At 39.1% G+C, this 27,363-nt stretch overlaps 1 protein-coding gene across 3 annotated transcripts in view; it reads left to right on the forward strand.

Moving 5' to 3' along the window:
- Positions 1 to 27,363, forward strand: part of LOC119559655 (protein argonaute-3) — a 336,633-nt gene that overhangs the window by 27,144 nt on the left and 282,126 nt on the right. For all 3 annotated transcript variants that reach the window (XM_037872704.1, XM_037872705.1, XM_037872703.1), the window contains exon 2: positions 821 to 1,217. In XM_037872704.1, the coding sequence (XP_037728632.1) occupies positions 824 to 1,217 (394 nt within the window). In that variant the 5' untranslated portion in view covers positions 821 to 823. The remainder of the gene's footprint in view (positions 1 to 820; positions 1,218 to 27,363) is intronic.

A 27,363-nucleotide genomic window follows, 5' to 3' on the forward strand; every position in this document is an offset into this window, starting at 1 on the left:
AGACGCTTCCTTCTGCCTGTTACATACTTTCCGACGAATCTAGTATACCCTTTTACTCTACGAGTAACGGGTATAAATATATTTGCCAAAAATGTATATATTTTGTTTTGTGCGGGGAACCTTTACTCTTGCAATTTGAAAAAATACTTCCTTTTAAGATCTTCATTAAAAAGTCGGATCAGCGATATTAGCACTTTGCCTAGATTTTATTATACCCGTTACTCGTAGAGTAAAAAGGTATACTAAATTCGTCGTAGAGTATGTAACAGATAGAAGAAAGCGTTTCCGACCCCGTTAAATATGTATATGCTAGATCTACCTATGTCCGTCTGTCTTTCCGTCCGTATGAACGCTGAGATTTTGGAAACCGGAAAAGCTAGAATGGGACTTGGCATGTAGGTTTCTGAGCTTTTTGCGCAGCGCACACTAGGTAGCGCTAGGTGGCGCTAGCCACAAGCAAGCATTTCTATTCCTCTCGTACTCTCTTTAGCTGAGTAACGGGTATTTGATAGTCGATGGTATCGACTATAGCGTTCTCTCTTGTTTTTACTTTACAAAAACGAGCACTGACGAATATTTTAATATTAAATAAATATTCTTGGAAGTGTGTTTTTGATTCTTCGCCTGCTTCGGAAAAATTTAGAAGTCCAAGCAAAACCAGCATCCATTACGCTATTGCTTGGAAAAACTTTTTGCTTAAAACTAATTTTATGGTTCTGTTAATTTTGGAATGCCGAACCCAACTCAATTTCTTCACCACCTTCCATTTTATTTTTTATTAACCTAATTTTTTTTTTTGTTTATACCCAATGTTTTTCAGAGCATGTCTGGCAGAGGAAATATACTAAGTTTATTTAATAAAAAGGCGGGTCCCTTGATTATTTCATCTTTGAGCGATGATCATGATCTTGACAGTGGCTTGGATGTCGACCATTCAGGTTCAAGTGGAGAATCTTTTCGACTAGAAAAGGATATGGAATCGGATCTTATAACCACTCTGCAAAACTTTAACATTTCGGTCGGTCGAGGGCGTGCCCAGCTTATACGTACATTAAAAAAAGATGGCCCCACAACATTAACAGAAAATGATCCTGATGAATTAAAAGAATTCAAGAATTTGAAAGATAACCACACTAAAAATTCAAAATCGCCGCCATTAAAACCAAATACTTCAAGAAATGACTTTTTTTATCCCACGGTAGTGCATGGATCAAAAGGTACAACTAAACATTTCAATAATGCAGTTATATTGGGTCTAAAAACCATTATGTATTTAGTGTCTTTTTTTTTTTTTACAAATTATTGAATTTATTACAATTTATATATTGTGACGATCCTGCCTGACGGCTGGGCCGACACAGTAGGTATAGGTAAAGTTATTTGAGTTTAATATTATTAAAATCATTAGTTTGTAAGAAAAATGAAGTGAAGTATTATTATTTAATAATAGGAAAGCGAACCGATGGAAATTTTGGGTATGGAAACAAAATAGGCCAAGTTTAGTTCCGTACCATCCGCCCGAGGTGGCAACCATATAGGAAAATACTGCGGACGACGCAGAGAAAATTTGCTAGTTAAGCACGCTGGGGAGTAAGAACGCGGTCGGTAGAAAAATAAGGTTAGTGAGCAAGAAGTGTAATCGGTGCAGGGAAACAAAAAACAGAACAACATCACAAGGCATTTGTGAAACAAAAAGATGTCTATAAAACGGAAACACGAAGAAAGGCGACAGTGAATGAAAATATGTGAAATATATGTATATGCAAAACGACAAAGGTCTTAGTGTTTATTATTTTTACCTCCACGCACCCTTTTCCCCAAGTGACTTAGGTTACCGATGGCCGGCGATCCGACTGGGAGCGGTAAAGATATTGACACTAGATATATTCTCACAACTTTCTGGCCTTTATCCGTTAATCCACCTGCGCAGTGACGCGGGAGATCCCCTCACTCTTCCACTTATTCCCCCCGACGAAGTGGCAGAACCCTTTGTGTCCCACTAACTTCCACGATTAGGCGGAAGATCCTCTTACTTGCCCCACCAATCCTACATCGTAACGGAAGGTCCACCCGACATAATTAATCAAACTTGCTTCCAACCGGCTAATCACGATAAAATCCGGCTGCGGCCTCGGCCGAAGTTCTAGCCCGTGGAATTTTTCATCACGAAAGTACTTGGTGTCCCGAAATCACCATAACCATAACGCCCACCTGAAATACCCTCCCTCGAGCGGATAGGCGTAAATCTCCGGGATAGTTAATTAAAAATCATCGTTCGCCCTGCGGACATTACTCTCTAGCCCAGTGATTTTACAATTGTCATTTAAAAGGACCTCTGGATCCGAATGAGAGCTGTACCCCGCCCAGAGAGCATCCTTACAAATGATAATGAATATTTGTTTATGTTGGGACTCAGGTCAAGTTTAGATATGTGCCCGTGAACTAAAGTTCCATTTTGAGAAAAAAAATTCGATTTAATATATTGACAAAAATGTCGAGTTTATCGTATAAAAATAACTGAATCTAAGTTTTGATAGAGCGATAACACTTGTTTACAACAATTAATTTTTTTTGAGTTCAGCTTTTAAAGGACACACTTATCTTTTCAATCACTTGATCAAAATAATTTATACAATTTTTTTTAAAATAATCTCAAAACTCAAAAGAAACAAGAAAGGAAGTTAGCTTCGGCAAGCCGAAGCTTATATACCCTTGCAGCTATATTTATTAAATTTAAAAACACAAAAAATGATATTCCCAATAGTATATGTTCGTAACCACGGTTACTCGGATCGATCTAACCAATGTTCGTAACCAAGGTTACTCGGTTCGATCTAGCCAAGTTGCGTTGCAGGGGTCAACAACACACCAGCGAACAAGAACACACGATCAACGCAACTTATACGGAGCAGCGACCAGGCGTACAGTAGCAGCACAATATTGTGACGATACTACAAGTATGACACAATCGACCAAGACTCAGCAGAACAGCCCAACAAGTAGCGTTGCTGCTGACACTGCAGCCTAGATGACCAGCCCACAGACCCAATGCCAAACTAGGTCAACGCAAGCACCAACGTTGATGCCTTACGGAGCAGATAATTTAGACACCCAGTTCCGGGTTAGAATAGTATTTAAGCCCTTATCTACAACCCAATAAAGTCAGTTACGAATCTAAACACTCCCCAGACTTATCACTGTCATCTACAAGTGACTCTCGTCAACTCACCCTAGAACAGATCATCGATCGCCTGTGGTCCGGCACCGTGCTCCTTCGTTACCTGTGTCGCGACGCGATCTCCCTGTTCTACCAACGTCTCCGTGATAGCGACAAGTGTTCATTACCCCCCTTGTCCCGCGGCGCGACTTCAACACACTGTTGATCTCCGGCTACACGCACACTCGTGTACTCACCCCCAAACAGTCCTATATCGCCTGTGGTCCGGCACCATACTACATCGTAGTCATCCGTGCCGCGACGCGATCCTACTATAACACACAGCGTCCTCGTGTCCGCGACGAGCATCCATAACACCCCTCGTCCCGCGAGTGACCCGCACCTTGCCCAGCTAAACTAGGCAAGAACAGTATAAGATAATAGTCAAAAAACACCGAAGCTATAATTTGTTTCATATTATTATCCTACCAATTTTCCGATCGTTCCTATGGCAGCTATATGATATAGTCGTCCGATTTTGATAAAATTAAATTCGAAACTCAGAACTAATTAAAAAATGTTATTTCCAAGCGTTGGAGGTTATATGTTAAAAAACACCGAATCTATAATTTGTTTCCTATTATTTTTCCACCAATTTTCCGATTGTTCCTATGGCAGCTATATGATATAGTCGTCCGATTTCGATAAAAATAAATTCAAAATTCAAAACTAATTAAAAAATGGTATTTCCAAGCTTAGGAGGTTATAAGCTAAAAAACACCAAAGATATAATTAAAAAAAAAATTTTTTTTCGATTATTTCTATGGGAGCTATAAGATATAGTTGTCCGATCCGGCTGGTTCCGACTTATATACTACCTGCAAAAGATATAAGACTCTTGGGAAAGTTTCAGCTCGATAGCTTTAAAACTGAGTTATGCTGATCAAGAATATATATACTTTATGGGGTCGGAAACGTCTCCTTCACTGCGTTGCAAACTTCTGACTGAAATCATTATACCCTCTGCAAGGGTATAAAAAAGAAAACGCTTTTGTCGATGGCAATTAATGTTCAACAGGTGTTGTTGTGTACATACATTTCACCAATTATAGGGACGCACACAAGACCTACCCCGACCATAAACTTCACTTACCAAAAACCGACTTGCCGTAACCTATAATGACCGTAATAAAAGTCACATACCCAAGACGCAGGATCACTGATAAGATACATCTAAAGACCATTGATAAGGAATGAAATCAGGACGGTGTATAATCTCTCAAGTTGCCGACATACCTCATTCAGTAAAATAATTTCGTTCTCCCATTCCTGCCATGTTAATTACAATTAAACGGGGGTGTCACAGAAATCCCTTCCAACCAAATTTCCCCCGAAAAGCAAATCTCGGTGTCACAGACGTCATTTTTGGCAGTTTCTAAATCCCTCGTATTTTGACAGACATTTTGATAAAATAAACCAACTTACAAATGCCTGCCAAGAATAAAACTTTATTTAAGACACCTACAATTTTTATATTTTTTTCGGGTTATATTTAAAAATAAGTATATTATAAACCGTCTTGAAAAAATTAGCTATAAAATAACCGTCTGCAAACCGTCCAGCCCGACAGTGGTACCAATTTGCTCGAACTTTAAAATACCAAACAAACAAGTACAAAATTTTTGTTTATTATTAATTTAAACTAATAAACGTTGCTAATTTTCAGGGGTAAACATAGGTCAGCAGCACAAGACGTTATATTTTGCACCCTAGCCTCTCGAAGTTTTTGTCTTCGCAAGTACACTAGAGCAAGAATTCGTGCAGATGGCATTTTGATTTGCTTTTAAAATTTTTGACTATTTACAAATGTAAATAAACCAATTCAGCAGCCGCAAGCAGCTGTTCAGGGCTGCAGTATGTAGCCTGGCGGGTAATTTAAATTTTTAATTAATTTCTTCTATTTTGTACAATATGCGCTTTAAACAAGTATTCTTTTTGTAATTTTGCAAAAAAAAAAAAGCATAATGCTTGTGCCTTACCGTAACAGATACTCGCAAGACGACCGCGTCGCGGCAATGATAACTATGGTTACTGCGACGCCGGACCACAGGCGATGCGGGAACTGCTGTGATGTTGAGCTAACGTGGTTAGCTGCTAGTTGAGATAGTGTATTACGAGCCCTATTCCCAGAGGTAGGAAGTAAAACCGCGGAGTTATGAGTTGCGTTGATAACTGACTTATTCTTAAATTGATACATGTTTATATACTTCTTGGAACACGGAAGCTTGGTGTAATAATTAGTGAAATAAGCTATATTCTAGAGTAGGTCAGGGAATTGTGATTATGGTAGCAGTTTGCGTAGTTGGCTCGGCTGACACTCACCGTTGAGTCGGTGAGACGGTGAGTTAGTGAGACATATAACATGCTGATCAACAATTCTCATCTGCAGTGCGTGCTACTGAGCGCCTAGTACTGTTCCCAACTTGGCTACTGCTTGATTTGTTGGCTGCTGGTCAAGTTGAGCACCCTTGGGTACGAACACAAATTAAGTTTAAAACTAATTGGAAAATGGTCAAAATAAGTCAAATAAAATTCGAAATTTTATTCAATATTCGATATTTAGTGTATGTATGTATCCAGCCCTGACAATTTTTCGGCAATTTTTCCGAAAAAAGGAAATCGCTCGAATTTCTGTGACACCTACGGTTTTGATGGGTTGGTTTTCAAACCAAGTGTCCCAAATCCGTTGCCGGTTTCTCTGACACCCCTGAAAAAGTCAAAATCATATTTTTTTAGCATAATATAATATTTATTCATTTTTGTATTATTGTGAACATGCTTCATTATATAAATATATAATTTATTATATAATAATAATAACAATAATAATATAATATATAGTTAATTTTCTGTCTCCATTTCGGTGAACTCTTACTAACCTCTCTAAGAAATTAAACAATAAACTGGCTAATTATCCTTTGCTCCAAACGCAGATTTCTGCAAGTCTCTTTTAGATAGGTGTAAACAAATTCTCACAAGTTAATGTTTCTCACATGTTTAAGTATTTTCAAAACATCCATTTGATTCCATTTGAACCTTCAGAAACCGAGAAAACATGATCAGCCTGATAAGTCAAAGACATGTGTTAGTAATTAGGTATTCAAAGCACATTCTTCAAAGGGGAACGATGAAGTAGCGCCCCAAGGGATGATGTTTTTTTTGTTTAGATAGCTGTGAATTAATTTTAAACAAACAAATTCTGCAGAAGATTTAAAATATATATCCATTAGAACATGTTTCGACGACATCCTTGCTAAGAAAGCAGCGTCTTTTTAATTAAATTTATTAAACTTTTTAATTTCAGTGCTCATCTTGTTTTACTGATTCATGTTGATGGTAAAGCTGCTCGAACTTGATAATATCGGTGTCCAGTTGTTAACTAATTGTTGTTCACCAGCTGTTTAGAAACTGTTATAAGTTGTTTTGTTGCTTACATACACAATTCCGATAATTTGAAAATACATGTGTATCCCAAAAAACAGTTTTTAAAACAACATGGTTAGAATGTAATCTATGGACAATTCTAAGCAATATTGCCAAAGAATCTTTGCATTGAAAATCACGTTTGACTCCGCATTTGCAAGAAAAACTACTGTTTTTTGTTGAGGCCTGGCAACGACTACAAACCAGGTACCAAAACGGCAAAATATTAGTCTTTGCTGCAATAGGAGAAATTGTCGATTATATGTTTTACTTCGGGGCGTGTAGCCGTGTTCAGCAAATGGATCCGAAAACGTGGCCCAAGCTATTATTTAAGTATGCACAAATTGCTTGTCGACAGCTCATATGGTTGAAAGCTGTTGATCACTGCCGACAACGACATCATTCAATGCTACACAAAGGCTACACAAAGTACCCTCGCAAGAAGTGGCGTTCAGCAACAGCAAGAAAATATGGATGACTTTAACCATAAACAACATGTACCAACGCAGCTGAAGGAAGATCCGGCATGGTGATGATTTTTTACCTGCTTACTATACAATTGCTGATCAGCATGTTATATGACATAACTCGACGTTTCACTAACTCACCGTACGACTCGACGGCACACATTCTGCATTTGTCACTCGAACCAACTACGCAAACTGGTAGCATAATTAAAATTCACTGACCAACTTTAGAATACAACTTATTTCACTATTCATTACACTAAACTTCCGTGTTATCCACGTGGTATATAAGCATGTATCCATTTAAGAATAAATCAGTTATCAGCGCATCTTATGACTCCGCGGTTCTACTTTATACCTCCGGAACAGGGCTCACAATACTACACTATATCAACTAGCAGCTAACCTACGTTAGCTCAACCTCAACACAGGTCCCTGTTGTCCGGCTTAGCAGTAACCATCGTTAAAATTGTCGCGACGCGATCGTCTTGCCCTCAAAGCGTCCCCGTTCCTGCGACAAGTGCCCACTACCCCCTTGTCCCGCGGAGCAACCCAGAAATATCTACTTCGGTTAGGCACAAACACATAATTTGCGAAAGTGTATTTGTGGGTTTTTATACCCGTTACTCTTAAAGTAAAATGGTATACTAGATTCGTCGGAAAGTATGTAACAGGTAAAAGGAAGCGTTTCCGACCCCATAAAGTATATATATTCTTGATCAGGATCACTAGCCGAGTTGATCTAGCCATTTCCGTCTGTCCGTATGAACGCTGAGATCTCGGAAACTATAAGAGCTAGGCTATTGAGACTTGGCATGCATTTTCCTAAGCTTCTTGCGCAGCCCAAGTTTGATTCAGCAGGGTGCCACGCCCACTCTAACCGCACAAAACTGTGGCAGTTATAATGCTAGAATAAAAATTTTAACTGAAATGTATTGTTCTCATCCAACACCTAACGATCGCCCACAATTTTCATGCTAGAAACAAATTTGTAACTGTAATGTATTAGTCTCGTCAATACCTATCGATTGACCCAAAATTGACCACGCCCACCCGCACGCCCATAACGCTTAAATCTGTCTGCCGCCCACATATCCATATATTAAGATAGCGGGCAGGTGCATTACAATCTCGCTTTGCAGCTTGCATATCTCCATTTCCCTTTGGTCCCCTTAGCTGAGAAACGGGTATCTGAAAACATGGCTTGAATCCAATTCAGATTTAACTAAACACTTTTCATTTTTAAAACATTAGGAAATGTTATTCTTAAAACTGAAAAATTAACTTTAATTGACAAAGAATTTTTTTGTGGCCGTAAAGTGAATGTTTGGACCTTATATTATATTTGTATTAAGTCATATATATTTATATAGTATGAAACATTTATATTGTATGAAACATTTCTGTATTCGAACCTAATTCTAAGCCATGTACTTTATCAACATGCTTGTAAACATTACCTATTCGCAACACGTATCTCTAATTTTGTAGAATGTGGTAGCTTTGGTACGAAGTTAAGGGCTTCCCGATCAATAAACGAATTGAAATGGAATCAACAAACTGAATGCACGCCTTTGGTCTCACCCTAGATTCTAGATGACCGGACATCGGTTCTGTAACAATCTTATAGTTCAAGTTCAATTCGCATACCGTAGATTTAACCATTCAAGTCAACACACAACGTTTGTGGCGAGATATCGGTCACGCGTCTATGTTACCTAACTCGTATTTCGAAGTAATCGCCATTCGGGAGAATTCAAAATTTAACCTTGCGTCACTTCGATTTGTCTGCAAAACCGTTAACCAAAAGGAAGAAAGTTGGAGCTTCGTTCACATAAATTGCATAACTTTGGTTATGTAATCGTGCCATACATCGGGCAATCATATTGGAACCTAATTACTTGGTTCTCCCTTTTGTTCTTCGTCCTTCCTTTACCACTCATTTCACTGGAAAGTGGAAATCGCAAGTACTGAAATATCGATATTTCGTACGAACGGTCACACTAAGCAAGGGCTTTCGAAAACACATCACCAGTAGAAAAAGCGGTACTTGGGAATACCAATCCAACATTGAGCGACTAGACCCAGAAAACAAGGAGAGAGAGACCCTCGATGAGTTTTTCATCGCGACCAAGGCAGCCATTCTCATAAGTTCCTCCAAACTAAAACGGGAGAGGCTAGAAAACACCAGCTTTCTGAACTCTACTGCTGCGCAATCGCATCACACTCGATTGCCTTTGATAAAACTACCCAAATTTGATGGAAAATACAGAGATTATAGCTGATTTATACTGCGTTCACGCACTTTATGGACGATGACGTCACAATTAACCCAGTCGACAAGTTCAACTTCACCTTGAGTGTTGTGTCTTCTTTTCAAGTTTCGAAGGAGAATTATCCCAAGGATAATTCATTTTTCTGCAGCTCATATCCAGCTCGTACGCTCTACCCAGTATGGACGCAAATTCACTGCTAGGTATCTTGGACACTGTTTCTGCACTGCGCGGGTTATCGCTGTCACTCGGCTCAGAAACTGATCAATGCAGTTATAATTCACAATGTTCTCTTAAAGGTGGATTGAGATGCTCGGCATGCACACAATCGATCTTCAGATAATGACACGTTGCTTACTTGGGACAACTGTTACAAGACGCTAAGCCGACACAGCGAATTCCTGGGATACGCCATGGCAACTTACGTAAGGCTTTCGTTGCAGCCCTGATCAGCTGTCTCAAGTGCAAGTTACAACATCGGTAAATGTCCCAAATTTGCTGCGCTCAGCGTCAATGAGCGGTTCAACTTTGCAAAACAATATTCCTTGCGCCTAAATTGCCTTGGCAAGGGGCACATGGCGGGCAAGTCCAGCTCCAATTTTAAAAGCCGGGGATTGAACCACACTAGTTTGCACAGATTCACACATCCTTCTCAGCAAGTCATCACAGCATCGCCAATGGATGACACTTCACAAGCTGACCCTTGCATAACTCAAGCGGTATCCCTTTCAGCCAGACAGTCTAAATGCGCGCTCATTCCAACGGCAGTGGTGCTCATTAAGGACAACTGTGGGTCCTATCAACAAGCACGAGCTCTTCTCGACTCTGGATCGGAGATCAACGCGACTTCAACTTACCCGCGTTCGGCAGCAGTATGAGATCTGTGGCATTGCATTGCAGATGCGCGTGCTAAAATGAAGTTCTCAGTCACTACAACAATAAAGTCAAGTCAAATAAAGTCAAGAATTGGACACGGAGAGTGGTTGCTCGAATTTGCCATAACCAAATCCATCACTCAGAGCCAATCGGAGAGTTGAAACCAACGGATGAAAAATTCCGGTCGGAATCGAATTGGCAGACCCCATCTTCTTCGAACCAAGGAAGATCGATGTTTTAATCAAAACCCAGGAATTCTTCGAGCCCTTGGGAGAAGGAAAAATATCTTTCGGTCAACATTTATTGGCGGCAGAATCGACTAGACTAGGAGTGTAAGGGCTCACGCATTCATGTGCAAGGAGAAAAGTATTCGCGTCTTGCTAGAAATTGCCTTTCGCGTTGGATCCTAACGGCGAATTCTGAGGGTAGCAGTACGCGTCCTTTGCGTACTCAACTGAGTTCCAGCCAACAGGAAATTCTTAGTACAAGGCGCAATGAAATTCGCCCCCACAGAACTGAAACACCCCTTCACAAACATAGTTGCTGCAATTCAAAACTCTTTGTTCTCCAAGGAAATCTCCCAGCTCGACACGAATCAAGAAATCAAGGATAAAAATATTAGAGGATTCTCGCCTTACTTGTCAAGGGTTTAAGTAGGACCCCATACACTCACTGTTCTACGAGTAGGAGGTCGCCCCACTAGAGAACAAATTTCAAATTTACCCCTGCTCCTCTCAAAGGACCATGAATTTACCTGTTTTTTTGTCAATCATCTGCATTGGACCGTCTGCACGTCTGGATTGCAAATGCTAAAAAACTGGCATCGTTTGTAGTAAGACAGTACGTCCACTGCTACCATTACCAGCCAAGACTTGCTAACCAAATAATAGGTTCGCTTCTTTTTGACCGACTTCAGACGGTCAGACCATTTACTGCAACTGGAGTAGATCTATGTGGACCGTTTTTAACATTCTATCACATACGCAGCAAGGTGCCATATAAGACGTATTTGGCTATCTAGAGCTATAGAGCTTCTCTCAGACCTTTCAACTAATACTTTCATTCTTTCGTTGAAGCGTTTTGACTCTCGTCGTGGCAGCTCTTGTCGCATACATTGTGATAACGGGAAACATTTCACTGTAGCCTGTGTCAAACTCAACCGCATCAATCGAGGTCTCTTCAGCCAGCAAAGTAAACAGGATCTGGAAACATTAAGCAACGATAATATAGTACAATTCTGCTTTATCCCTCCAAAAGCTCCACATTTCGGTGGGTTTTGGGAGGCGGCGGTACTACTAGTAAAGTGTACGTGGGACACCGGGATGACAAATAAGAAACTGCAGACGATCGAAATCGAGGCAGAAGCCATCTTGAATTTTCGACCAATTGCTGGACATTCAGAGGACCCCAATGACGCGGAAGCTCTTACCCCTGGTCATCTCTTCACTGGCTCGTCCCTTAAGGCATTCAATGAACCGGTAGTGGATGACAGCCAGTTATTGTATCTTACACGATTTCAACGCATTGCAAAGACTCCTATGGGTCCTGTGGCGGCGCGATTACCTGCACACGCTTCAGATGCTATCGAAATTGACTTCTCCAATGTCAAACCACAAACCTGGTCAGGTTGTAGCATTGCCTTAATAGACGCATTAGTGTGGTCGATATTTAAACGCCCAAAGGAGTTATACGACGACCAATCTGCAAGATAGCACCTTTGCCAATACAATTTGATGCTTGACAGCTTGTACAGGTAATACGAGAAAAAGAGGCAAAAAAAAATATTTAGTGTTAAATCCGCGGAATTAGGTGACCATTCTGCATGTTTAGAACTTCATGCAAGATCCAAGTCAACAAAAAAAATCACAAAGATGCTTGTGCAGCCAAGACAATAAAGGGAGCAAATCATTTTCTATGTACATTTGGCATCATCAGCATAGATGTTTGCTAACTTACAATCCATCGAACACTAAAATCGGTTGGCAATTTTAGCTTCACAATCATGATATACATAATTAGGACCACATCTTCCGTACCGTCGGCATGTTAGTATCATGGACCCATGCATTTGAAGTTGAATGGGATTTGCGAAGATCGAATTGGGAGTGCTGACAACTTCGTGGCTGGATGCGTTTAAATTGATAATTTGATTAGATCATCTAAAATTTCCGCCTCAAGGCTTAGAGAACACCTCTTGTCATATTCTCTCTTGTTTGGATCATTAAAGGGGTAAATACATTTCTTGCGTTTGTAAATATACAATTTTATAAACTGACTTGTGATCATTTATTCCGGCGGGAATGCCAATGTGAGTATTTTTGGAATCCATCAGATAATGCGGTATGCTCGCCAGGTCTGGATTTTCCCTGTCGTCGCTTTTTGGTTGTTCCATGACGTAATTTGACGTGCGACTCATGGCTGGCTTTGTAGAGCTTGATGTAAGATTAACTTGGAACATTTCTTTGACTAGTCCTACAGCAACTGCGTTGCTGATTTTTTGGAGTCTAAGAATGTTCGATATCCTTTAAAATTTCGCCTTCGCCTGATTCACAACTTTGAGAGTGATTGATATGAAACTTCCGTTGGTCTCCTAAGTTAACCAAAAGCTAGAAATATGAGTTCTTAGCGAAAATGTGTCGCCTGGTTAGGAACTTTAAGAGGTTAAACTGCAGTTCATAACAGTATTAAAAGTTAACAAGGTATACAAAATATTCTTATGATTACGAGTAAGGAAAAAAGATAAATGTTGGGTTCCATTTGTTATTGTTACGTCCGCAGACTCGTGCTCTATGCATGAGAAGGACTTGTGCCGAGAGAGTCGCCGGCGTGAGTGCATGACCGGCACAAATGACAGCGTTCCGGCACCCGGTTATTATACTCGTTAATCGTAGAGAAAAAGGGTATACTAGATTCGTCGGAAATATGTAACAGGCAGAAGGAAGCGTTTCCGACCCCATAAAGTATATATATTCTTGATCAGGATCACTAGCCGAGTCGATCTAGACATGTCCGTCTGTCCGTCTGTCTGTCTGTCCGGATGAACGCTGAGATCTCGGAAACTATAAGAGCTAGGCTATTGAGATTTGGCGTGCAGATTCCTGAGCTTCTTACGCAGCGCAAGTTTGTTTCAGCAGAGTGCCACGCCCACTTTAACGCCCACAAACTTAAAAAATCGTCAATATGAACGTGGATATCACGGAAACTATCAAAGATAGGGAACTGGGATCTCAGATTTAGATTCCGTAGCCTAGAGCGCGGCGCAAGTTTGTTACGCGAATATGCCACGCCCACTCTAACGCCCACAAACCGCCCAGACCTGTGGCGCCCACAATTTTCATGCAAGATTCAAAATTTTAACTTATATGTATTGGTCTCGTCAATACCTATCGATTGATCCAAAAAAAGTTTGCCACGCCCACTTTAACGCCCATAACGCTTAAATCTGTCTACCGCCGATAGGTGGCACATTTCAATCTCGATTTGCTGCTTGCATATCTCCATTTCCCTTTGGTCCCTTTAGCTGAGTAACGGGTATCTGAAAGTCCAGGTACTCGCCTATAGCGTTCTTTCTTGTTTTAGGAATTCAATTGGTCTGTAGCCACTTCTTCTTGTTCCGGTATTATGACTGGTTTATCGTCAACAGTACTACAATTAGATTCAGATTCTAACCAATTTTTTTCTTCTGCCTCAGATAATGTTATTACGGCAGGTATTGTTAAATCATTTATATTTTTCTCGTCTATATTTTCTTTTTCTGAATCTATTTTTTCAGTAGTATCGGTATCTGACTCTATTTGTTGACTAGGTTCAGCCGTCAATGGGGTATTAAGAACAGTGGGAATAGATATATCGAAATCGTATTTTTCTTTGAAAGAAATAAGATTGGATCTTATCCGTAGGAATAATTTTGAGGAACATGACCAGTGTGACTGGTTTAGTTTTTCTCTGTCATTATGTACTAGCGTTCGTGCTTCATTAAAGCATTCTACTAATATTTTAGCATGTTTGCTTATGGTGCCTTCTTGTATATTTCTGTTTTGATTTAGGCATTTAAAGGATATGTCAAACGTATTTTTTACTTCTGTCAGCCTATCCTTTTTCATTCCATTCCATGCTGCTTTTATCACTATTACATTACCAAGAAACGGATCTTTATTTACTTCCGAAAAAATTTTACAATTTGGTATTGTACTCAGAATAATTCCTTTTTGTGTTGCAGTGCAATGGATCAATGGTGAAAATTGTAGGTTATATCCTTCAATGTATTCATTTTCGAGTTCATTGATTGACATTGTTGAGTTGTGCAATTGAAGTATGGCTTGCACTCGCTCAGAAAATTTGGGGTCCTTTTTAAAGGTTTTCCTTATCGCTTTATTTGTTGGCATAATTAAAATATTTTAAGCGACGTTTGTGTTTATTGTTCACCTATTTTTTCATTCGTTCCTATCCATCTATTTGCATAGGAAGTTACAGGGGCTCTGTTATGTTTTGATTTATCAAAAATACCCTATTCTCTATTCTCAAAATCTAGTTCTCTTTTTTTTGTGTTCTCTTACGATAATGTTTTTTTTTTAAATTTTTATTTATTATCTTTATTTGTATTTTATTAATTTCATTATTCAGAAATTATGTTTCTTAGACAATCAATTCATTTCTCATTACTTAGACCATTATTTTGAAAAAGTTTTGTTTTCAATTTTTATATATTTATTTCAAGATTTTTGAATATATATATTTATTATAATTATCATAATGTTGTGCGTATGCATTTAGATCTTATCTAGATCGTTTGCTTGGCTTAGGGCCCTTATTGTTATACACCTATTGTTTAATAGGTATGCTTTATAAAGTATATATCCGCACAAAATTATGACAATTATCAATAACAACATATTTGTTAAATGGGGATCGATATTTGTCGATTGTATTTTATTAATCACGTTTGCAGTGGAGTCCACTGTTTTCGTATCGATCAATCCCATTGTGTTTATATAACTTATCTCATTACTTTGATCGAATTTACTTATACTATTACTTTTCATTAGTAATTATTTTAATTTTTTGGTCTTTCTTCTTTTTGTTTAATTTTTTAAGTTTTTGTTTTGATTTTTTTTTGATTGAGAAAAAAAATTACAGTTCTCTGCCTATTTGTTCGTATAGCCTTACGGGCTATACTGCTATTGGGCAGAAAGGGTTCCGCTCAATTTTACAAATTTGAATTATAATAACATATATTAACTTAAATTTGTTTTGATTGTTTTTTTAAATCCGCTTTTCTTCAGACCCTCTATTGCATCAGCTGGGCGTCGCCGGGGTTGGCACGCTGATACTCCATCGACGGCGTAGGGGTTTTGGCTTGCCCTTGTACTTTTGTACTTGTACACTTGTAGTTTCTGCTGCTGCTGTCCGGGGCCTCTGGGCACAGGCGGTACCGGTGCCGGTCATCGCACAGGTTTTTTCTTTCGGTTTTTCTCCACTGGTCATTTGGCAGAAGGGTCTTTCCAGCGGTCCAGGGCAGTCCGTCGGGCACGTTCTCTCTCTTTTGGGGAGAGGCTTCGGGAGAGGATGTGTTATTTTTGTATTTATAACTTTTATGGCTGAGTGAGCTGGAGCTAGTGTCTTTTTTGCTCGATACTTGATTTTAAAAAATCAAGTTCATCTTGTAGTTTTTGGGCAGTTGCCCAGGGGGGTGGTGGTTGTTTCTTAAATAATAGCCACTTTACGTGCGCTATTCTTTTGTTTATTTTATGCTGCACGCCCCCGCGTTTAGCCATAACTTAATCTCTACTCACTCAGTTTTTTCAGTGGCCTCCAGATATTTTTTCGTTCCTCCAGATTTCCGCCAGCTTATCAGATTTTTTCTTCAATTTAGTGGGTTGTCCTTCGTCCTGCGATCTTCTGAGGTCGCCATGTGATAGCTATTGTCCCAATTGTAATATGTTGCCCAATTAAGATTATACGCCAGCCTTTTATTTAGAGTTCTCTTTATTCAATGAATTCTTAAGGCTATTACAATTCTTTGTACAGCTACTTAGAGTGTAGCTGCGCCGCCAGAGACGCCGGCAGAGCAGCGTTCAATGCTTATGTATAGATGTATGTATTAGTAGCCGCTGGCGAAGAGTAGCCGCGGCGGAGGGGAGGTCTTTTGTTCACTTGGTGACAGAGCGGTCGTGCATGTCAAATATGCAGACTCAGCACTGTCCAGTCCCAGCCCAGTCCCAGTGCACTAAACGGCGATCTTATTACCGGGCACTTGAAGAACTGTTTGGGACTTGTATTTGTGGCTTACTTATTGTGGCCAAGTGCTACAATGTATATGTAATAATATTAATGCGAAACACTGAGTACAGTGTGCATTCAATATGTGAACATACTACAGTAGCGAGGTAAGGCTCTAGTTACAATTTAGATATGCATTGTACATATATACATACAGTTGCACTAGAGTTCTTGTAACACGAACATGTCAAGGCTCTGCAATGCATATACATTGAACGATTTATGTAGAGCTCTCTTCCGACTTCTCTTGGCATACGACGTGTCGCATAAGACCCTCATTGCATGCATTTATAAAATTTGAAATCATTATTAAACCTGGGGCGAGCGCGGGAGTTACCGCTGATGTCTTCCTCATGACATCACCTCCACCTAAACCCCCTCGGGCATTGTCCCACTAGCGGAGATGCCATTCAACCCGGACACCAAACCGCCGACACAGCAGACGGGATACCGAACCGAGTAAACAACTGGGCCACAGGCATCCGGCCGAGAACTGCTGACCTAAGGAGTTTCGCAATCTCAACATATGTACCCCACTCCCAAGTTAGCTCTCATTTGTATACTGAGAACAGAATAAAATTAGTCGAAGAGTGACACTCGAGCAGAGAAGTTTATCCTTGTCTTTATTTCATTGGAACACTAAAATAAGCACCTATATCTATAATACTTGGCGCAGCCGTTATCTAAAAGAACAAAGGATGAAATTGACGAGGATCATAATTATAACAACCATGTAATAAATTGGGTAAGCCAAGGTGCAGAGTGAAAAGTGAAACAAAAGGGGCAAACGTTTTCGGAAAGGTGAACAATGGAAAAAAGAATAAATAAAACAACGATCTCAGCCAGCGAGTTAGTGAGGCCTAAAAGAAAAAATTAATTATTATAACAATGTGTTGTGTACAAAATTTTTTTTCCAACAAAAAATAAATACCTATAGTGTAATCGTCATGATTAGTCCAAAATAATATGCTAAACGAAATTCTATTTTCCTACTTACTGTGAATCGCTGGTATTATGGCTAATTAAATCGGAAAATTTTTGTGTGTGTATCCATATAAATTGTGACCATCAATCGCTGATCGGCACAAAATGCATCGCGCATTATATGGATATGTATTTATATAAAAAATCTTACACTGAAAATTATATTTTTGCACCCATATCAAATTGTGACCATCAATCGCTGATCGGCACAAAATGCATCGCGCATTATATGGATATATATATATATAAAAAATCGTACACTGAAAATTATTTTTTTTTTGCATCCATATCAAATTGTGACCATCAATCGCTGATCGGCACTAAAATGCATCGCGCATTATATGGTTATATATATAAAAAAAAAAATGGATGCACTCATTTAAAATTTTTTGGAGCCTCACATCTCCACCCATACAAAAATGTGTATATGCATGGCCGGGTATTGTCTCCCTTTTCCCCCATTGCCACGAAACCCGATACTTTTGGGTCTTAGACCCGACGAAGAGCAGCTACAATGTTGCAGAAAAACAACACAAACTCAAAAACTCGCTGACTAAGAAAAAAAAGAGAATTAAGATTGAGTAACAACTTTTTATAATGCTCCCTATTCCCCCAACGAGACCAATCACTTTGCCTCATGGTTGCCACGACACCACAATAAGACACACACATACACTAATATTGTCTGCATTACAGATTACCAACATAAAACAACAACACGAACAATAGTAACTAAATTTACATATTAAGCCCTATCTCTACATACATATTTACACAACATTATTACATATATATTAGAAAAAAACATATTTTCTAAACACACTTTACAAAAAGAGAAAATAAATTCCTAAGATAGATACACTAAACAAAATTCTCACACGTGGAAACACTTAAACAGGAAAATTCTGACTAAAGCACATATATTGAACAGTATTTACAATTCAAATTTTTTTCTCTCGAAACCTTTAATTACGCAAATACGCAGTTTCACCTAATGTCAAGGAAAACCTTAGTACAAAAAACTAAAACTAGACTAGGCCTCAGGAATAGTACCAGCTTACCTGAAATAAGAGAGGAGGAAATTTTGATCATGGACTCGGGTAACGCCTCCGGGGGTTCTAGGACCACTAGCCCTACCAACAGTAACAATATAGCGAATGCTAGTACCATTTCGAACACGTCAACCACCACTACCCTAAATACCACCCTAAACCCTACAGATATACTAGCCTTTGTCAAGCAATTGCCTACTTTCGAGGGGACCCCAGGTACCCTTCAGAAATTTATTGTGAGCGTTGAGGAAATTATTATGTTGGTAAGGGGTACGGACCAAACCCCGTACGGACAGTTGATATTAAGAACTTTGAGGAACAAAATTATAGGCAAGGCGGACGAGACTTTGAACATGTTGGACACTAGACTTGAATGGGACAGAATTAGGGAAAACCTTAAACGCATGTATGCATGCAAAAAGACAGAACCGATACTCATCGCCGAAATTCAGAACCTCCCCAGTGGGTTGTCTCTGGGTAAATTATTCTTTGAGATCACCAGACACCGTAGTGACTTGTTGTCACTCCCTGCAGACTCCGACCACGGAGTAAGTGCGGCATCAAAACGAGCTCTTTACGATGGGATCTGTCTTAATGCCTTTTTAGTGGGGCTACGCGACCCACTCAGAACAGTCATCCGGGCTCGAAATCCGACAACGATCGAGACGGCTTATGAGTGGTGCCAAGCCGAGCAGAGTTTTATTTACCAAAAACAAAACAAATCGCAGAACAATAGGTTCAACTCGGACCGTAATAGGCCCTACCAGAAGAGTTCGTATCAAAACAACTCTAGTGGCCGTAATAACTACTCTTCCAATACTCATGGGCAAGACTATCGGGGCAATTCTTATTCCTCGGCAAACCCATTCCGTCAAGGCTCGTACCAAAGCCAGAATCGTACCAATAACAACAGACAGAATAATGACAACAGAGCAGGGGGGCATAGCACTGACCGAAATCCTCCACAAAGATCTGCCTCCAACTTCAACAACATTGAAGATAGCTCAAATTTTCAGCAAGAAGCCTCAACCGACAAGTCGGTTACATAAACAAAAAAACGCACGGGTCTGTCTCTTCCATATATAATTGTCACTTTATCTAACTCTCCAGAACCACTAAAATTTCTCGTGGACACCGGTTCCACCTATTCCTTCGTGGACCCAACTCTTATTCCGCAAGGCGCCATACAAAAATTAGAAAATAATGTACGTATCACAACAGTCCTGGAAAGCTATTCACTGACCCGAACTGCTAATTTACCTATACCAGTAGAATTTAAAGAACAAGGCGAAATTCAGTTATTACTTTTCAAATTCCACCCATACTTCGATGGCCTCCTTGGGATGGATTTCTTGACAGACCGAAAAGCGAAAATAAATATAGAAGAACTCAAACTCGAAACCCCATTCACATCGATTAACATTATAACGGAAATTAATAGAAGCACCGACGAACTTTTTATCCAACCCCAAAGTAAAGCCATTATAAAACTACCAGTCGACCTTAGTGAAGGTGATTTTCTTTGTAATTCTCTGGAGATAGACAGTAATCTTTCTGTTTCTGGGGGACTCTACACCGCCTCGGACGGACATAGCTTGCTGGAAATAACTAACAGTTCCGAGACTGGGCAGATCCTTTGTCTCGACCAACCACTAAACGTGGAGCCATACAACAAAGAATGTTACGATCAGATAAACGGGGTAACGCTTAATCCAAGTTACCAACAGATCAGGAGAAATCTTAACGAGCACATCCCTACGGGCCACTTAAATGACGAGGAAAAGCAAGGATTTCTTAAAATTTGCAAAAAATTTCAGGATCTATTTTACGACGACGCGACACCTCTCACATTCTCCAACACAGTTAAGCACCCCATCCCGACTATCGACAATATCCCCGTTCATGTTAAAACGTACAGATACCCTTATATACATAAGGAAGAGGTCCGAAAGCAAATAGCAAAAATGCTCGACCAGAATATAATAAGAAACAGCCATTCCCCTTGGGGCGCCCCTGTTTGGGTAGTCCCTAAGAAATCGGACTCATCCAGCCAAAAGAAATGGAGATTAGTAATAGACTTTAGGAAACTGAATGACAAAACAATCACGGACAGGTACCCAATCCCCAATATTAACGACCTTCTTGACAACATTGGCAGGGCAAAATATTTTTCCACCTTAGATTTAGCGAGTGGGTTCCACCAAATTCAGATGGACCCTCGGGATATGGCCAAGACAGCTTTTTCGGTAGAGAACGGACACTACGAATTCATGAGAATGCCGTTCGGGCTAAAAAACGCCCCAGCTACATTCCAAAGGGTAATGGACAACGTACTAGGAGAACTAGTAGGGGACATTTGCCTGGTCTATCTTGACGATATAATTATATTCTCGGCCTCTCTTCAGAAACACTTGATGGACATAAACTCCGTATTTCAGAAATTACGTCAAGCGAACCTAAAAATCCAAATCACCAAGTCGAATTTCCTAGGGAAGGAAATAGATTTTTTGGGACACGTAATAACCCAGGACGGTATCAAACCAAATCCCGACAAAATAACAGCAGTAAAAAATTTCCCGTGCCCAAAAACGACTAAGCAAATAAAATCCTTTTTAGGTCTGTTGGGTTATTATAGGAAATTTATAAAAGACTTCGCTAAGGGCGGCAAATCTGTCGTTATAGATGCAGAATTTATAGAGGCATTTGAAATTTGCAAAACCCTCCTAACGAACAACCCGATTTTACAACACCCAGACTTCCACAAACCATTTACTCTTACCACAGACGCCAGTAACTTCGCCATTGGAGCCGTTCTTTCTCAAGGCCCCGACGGGTCCGACAGACCAATTTGTTTCGCGAGTAGAACCTTGAACGAGGCAGAAACTCGGTATTCAACAACAGAGAAAGAGATGCTGGCAATAATCTGGGCAGTTAAGTACTTTCGGCCATATGTGTATGGCAACAAGTTCAATATCATTACCGACCATAAACCCTTAGTTTGGTTGCAAAATTTCAAGGGCCAAAACCCGAAACTCCTCCGATGGAAACTAACACTTTCCGAGTATGACTACGATATAGTCTACAAAAAAGGCTCACAAAACGTCATTGCGGATGCTTTAAGTAGAATCGAACCAAACACACTTATCAATGACGTTGACCCACATATTTTAGACAGAGTTCCGTTAGCTAAGAAGCCACTTAACACATTTAACATGCAGGTTATATTTGAAATTGGACAGACCTCCTCGGTCGTGGTAAGCACACCATTCAAAAATAAAAACCGGACACACATAACGGAACCTTCTTTTACCTTACAAAAAATCACAGATATTTTGAAACCCATTTTAATACCCAACAAAACCTTAGCCGTTCACTCGTCCGACGAAATTTTCGAAGTAATACAAGAAGCTTACTCAAAATATTTCGCGGACTCTCAACTGTATAAGGTTTACAGGTGTCTTATTGTTCTACACGAACCTGTTGACCCCGAGGAAATTAACAGTTTGATAAGAACCCACCACTCTAACAACAATCATAGAGGGGTGGAAGAGATGTACCAGCATCTAAAAAGGGAAATCTATGTACCCCAATTAAAGTCTCTAATCTCCCAGAATATTCGGGATTGCGAAATATGCCTCACTCTCAAGTACGATAGGTCCCCACAGAAACCACCATTTGTACTGCCAGAAATACCAAATAGGCCCCTGGATATATTACACACAGACATATATACTATTAATAATAATTATAACTTAACAATTATTGACAAATTCTCTAAATTCGCTCAAGCCTACCCACTCACCAATAGAAACTCCATACTTGTTACTAAAGCTTTCAAGACCTTCTTTTGCCAATTTGGGATCCCTAAAAAGTTAATACTTGACCAGGGAGCCGAGTTCTCTGGAGCCATTTTTAAGGACTTTTTGGCACAATACGAAATAGAGCTACATGTCACTTCTTTCCAACAATCAAGTAGTAACTCGACAGTGGAACGGCTACATTCAACCTTAACTGAAATCTATAGGATAATTCTGAGTATAAGGAAGGAATTAAAATTAACCATAGAGCATGACGAGATACTTTCCGAAACAATAATAACTTACAACAATGCGATCCACACTAGTACAAATTTAACCCCCATTAAACTTTTTAGTGGTCGTACCCACATTTTCGACAAAACAATTAAGTTCGACAATGAACATGATTATTTACTAAAACTAAACGAATTCCAAACTACCTTATACCCCGACCTAAAAAAGCGCATGGAGGATGCCACAAGAAAACGAACGGACCGTCTAAACGAAAACAGGACAGATCCTCCTGACTTACCGGTTGGTATTTCTATCCTCCGCACGGAAAATAGGAGAAAAAAAATAACACCTCGGTTTAGTAAACACAAGGTTCTGCTAGATAGCGGGGTAACATTGCGGACTATAAGAAAACAAAAACTGCACAAGCAGAAAATTAGGAAAACCACACTACAAACAGATAACTTATAAACCTACTTTCGAGACTTGGACACTTTACTTACAATATAATTTTACAGATTGACCCTGGGAACTACTCAACGGTTCGTTAGTGAAATCCAACTTGGGAACGGCGAGAGTGGTGAAGTCCTTTAAAATTTTTAATCATGTCATTCACCTTACCAACTATGAAGACTTAGTAACTAAGATACACGAGGTGATAGGAAATTTACCCGACCAACAGGGCCTGGAAGAGCTGAAACTCACGTTACACCAAAGATTAGCTCAGGTTCAACAAAGATTAAATTCCTTGCTTCCTAACAATGGAAGAAGTAGGCCTAAAAGAGGATTAATTAATGGGTTAGGCCATATAGTGAAAGTAGTCTCGGGGAATATGGACGCCTATGACGAGGCAAGAATAAACAAGGAACTAAACTTCTTACGTGGAAATTCCGAATTTAACACTAATTTCCAGATCGAAACACTTGTAAGATTCGAAGAGATAAATGAACATATTAACAGGGAACAGGTACTTATAAGCAACTTTATAAACTCGTATCAAAATAAAATTTTTAAAGAAATAGATGAAGAATATAAAAACATTCAACTCATCCAATATATAGATAGGATTAACTTTAATATAGACTTACTCTTCAATCACTTCAACAATATTGCGGAAAGCTTGCTATTTGCTAAATTAAAGTTAGTACCAAAATACCTATTAAATTCGGTCGAATTAGAGAAAATTAAAAACGTACTATCAGAACAAAAAATATAAGTACAGCTAGAACACGAACTATACAATGTGCTTTCTTTAGAATCAACCACCCTTAATAAAACACTCATATTCCATATCAAAGTTCCAATTTTGTCAAAAGAATCTTAAAATTTGTACCGTCTTATTTCACTACCACTAAACAAAACTATGTATGTAAACTTACCTAATGTTATAATTAAGAATGACCTAGAAATTAAGATAATTGAGACACCTTGTACAAAAGTGGGAGGTACACACATTTGCGAAACTCCTCTGACACCCAATAACACAGAATGCCTTCACAACCTGCTGTACGGCAAAGAAGCGACCTGCAGCACAACGAACAGAGGTCACCAACCACAGATCTTCGTTCCTTTAAAAGGGTTGATGGTGATCCTCAACGTGGAGAATCTGAACATTACTTCCAACTGCATTTCGAGCAGGATCTTCAACGGTTCCATGCTCATAAAATACGATAATTGTTCTATATCCGCTAATGGGACAAAATACGTCGAGGCCGCCACTACAATAATTGACGACATCGAGATAAACCTTCCCCATGTCCAGAATTTAACAACAATCCCAACGGACGAACCCATAAACCTTCAGGTACTACACCTTAGTAATGCACTCTGTCGTTGCACTGTCGATTATGATTACGGCTGTTGCCTGGACCTTTAACAGGAAGGAGATAATTCTTTCACCCACCCCGGCGGACCCCATTGTCACTCCCACCATGCCTTCGTTATGGCCATCGTTCCAAGCTAAGGGGGGAGGAGTTACCGCTGATGTCTTCCTCATGACATCACCTCCACCTAAACCCCCTCGGGTATTGTCCCACTAGCGGAGATGCCATTCAACCCGGACACCAAACCGCCGACAGCAGACGGGATACCGAACCGAGTAAACAACTGGGCCACAGGCATCCGGCCGAGAACTGCTGACCTAAGGAGTTTCGCAATCTCAACATATGTACCCCACTCCCAAGTTAGCACTCATTTGTATACTGAGAACAGAATAAAATTAGTCGAAGTGTGACACTCGAGCAGAGAAGTTTATCCTTGTCTTTATTTCATTGGAACACTAAAATAAGCACCTATATCTATAATACTGTGACCAGCCACCTCCGGACCACAGAAGTAATTCGGGCACTTCCGCCTCGCCAGTGAAAACACAAATTTAACAGTGTCGTGTTTTGTGTCAATGGTCAATCATAACAATATGATATTTTCAGAGTAGCAATTCTTCCAAATCGGTTTTGCCTTTTCAAAATTACGTAATTTTTATCCTCTTCGATCGTTGGCATTTTTAAAGCATTTGCATGTGTTGCATCAACAAGACTTTTGAGATTTTCTTGCCAAGTCGATTCATTTTTTGTTTGACTTATTTTCAATATTTTTCTTCAGTCTAGGCCATTCCTTAAAGTATCCTAGAAGCTACTTATTTACATGTTGAAATTTTCGAGGTCCACATTGACAAGATATTTCGAGATGTAAGATCGGCAGTAATACTTTTAGATTCTTTTTTTTCTATCTTACAGAAAAATAAAGATTTTAGGGCTTCATTAATTGGTGGAAGCATTGTTAAATGTAATAATTCGCTTCTCGGCCCGACTAACCAAATATGCGTTTTGCTCCTGGCTGTCACTATTGTCTTAATCTTAGAAAGAAACTAAAAAGTAGTATGTGCGGGTGAATTCAAGATAAGAGCAACAAATATAACATAAACGACTAAATTTATCTAGCTAAGTATTGATTAACATCCGGGCTATTAGCTAAGTTGGATATTTGTAGTTAATTTGATCGCAACAATTTATTTTGCTTTGTTTTGGATTGTTGGCTGATATAAAAAAATTAATACACAGATCATTTTATTGCTATCAACTTTATTGCTAATTTTTTTGTTGGCGCGAACGTACCATTTTTAACAAGAAAAAACGCTGTACGCGCCTCGAGTATCAGATACCCGTTACTCAGCTAAATGGAATGCGAGAGAGTGTGAGATATGCAAATTAACTATAGCTTTAATTAACTATTCCTATTAATATTGTAAACAATTTATTTTGGCTAAACTTGCTACTGAGTTCTCACGAGTTCTTATCACATAAACATTCTCACACTCGCACCTAATATACAAACGGCGAGCCAAGCTTGAGACAGATGTAACAAATCCCCCCCAGCTAACCAGCAAAGTCGAGACAAGCTCAAGACTAAACATCCGCTAGAATTATGACACCTCGATCCCATATTTTAGGCGTCACCCTTGCTTCCAAAGTTTCCATGCTGATCACAGCAATCCTACTTGATTATTAATTTCGGAATCAAGACTTTGGGAAATTACGAGAACAATCTTTCAAAAGCTTCGATTCATAGGTAACAAGGGAAGAGAACCAACTCAAGCTTAGGCAGTCGGAAAATTAGCTCGGAATCCGTTTTTGGAATTTGCATGTAGGAAATCGCATATGTAGAATGGTTGTATTTGCCTATTACTGATTCTTACTTGGTTATTACTTTTTAATGAATGGTTCGATTTGAAATTGCTGGCACGTAGATGTGTATTGATATTAAACTCAAAATTAAATTCACACTTAAAAAAATTTTTTTTTAATGTTGTTTTAACGTTATGGGCGTTAAAGTGGGCGTGGCACGTCGATAAAACAAATGGCTTCATGTACATAAGTGCAATTGCAACCTTATAGCCTGTTCATACAGATCAGATTTGTTCATACAAATCATTGCGTTATTTTTATACCCTTGCAGAGGGTATAATGATTTCAGTCAGAAGTTTGCAACGCAGTGAAGGAGGCGTTTCCGACCCCATAAAGTATATATATTCTTGATCAGCATGACTAGACGAGTCGATCTAGCCATGTCCGTCTGCCCGTCTGTCTGTCTGTTTCTACGCAAACTAGTCTCTCAGTTTTAAAACTATCGGGCTGAAACTTTCCCAAAAGTCTTATTTCTTTTTCAGGTAGTATATAAGTCGGAACCAGCCGGATCGGACAACTATATTTTATAGCTCCCATTGGAATAATCGGAAAAAATTTTTTAAAAAATTATATCTTTGGTGTTTCTTAACATCTAACCTCCTTAGCTTGGAAATAACATTTTTCAATTTGTTCTGAATTTCGAATTATATTTTATCAAATTCGGACGACTATATCATATAGCTGCCATAGGAACGATCGGAAAATTGGTGGGAAAATAATATGAAACAAACTATAGCTTCGGTGTTTTTTGACATTTTATTTTATACTATTGGCAATATCATTTTTTGTATTTTTACGAATTTCGGATTAATAAAAATCGGACGACTCTAACATATAGCTGTCAAAGAAACGGTAAAAGAAATAATGATATAATTATTTTTAAAAATTTTTTGCTTTGTTGATCTTAATCGTATTTCCTTTTACTCTGGAATATAGAATATTATAACTTTTCAACTTTTATGAAGCTAGCAACAATCCATAAAAATATAACATGGTGTTACTTACATTGATTATTTCTTATAACTGCAAGGGTATACAAACTTCGGCTTGCCGAAGTTTACTTCTTTTCTTGTTATTTAGT

This window comes from Drosophila subpulchrella, unplaced genomic scaffold, assembly GCF_014743375.2.
Source record: "Drosophila subpulchrella strain 33 F10 #4 breed RU33 unplaced genomic scaffold, RU_Dsub_v1.1 Primary Assembly Seq28, whole genome shotgun sequence".
NCBI classification, from domain to species: Eukaryota; Metazoa; Arthropoda; class Insecta; order Diptera; family Drosophilidae; genus Drosophila; species Drosophila subpulchrella.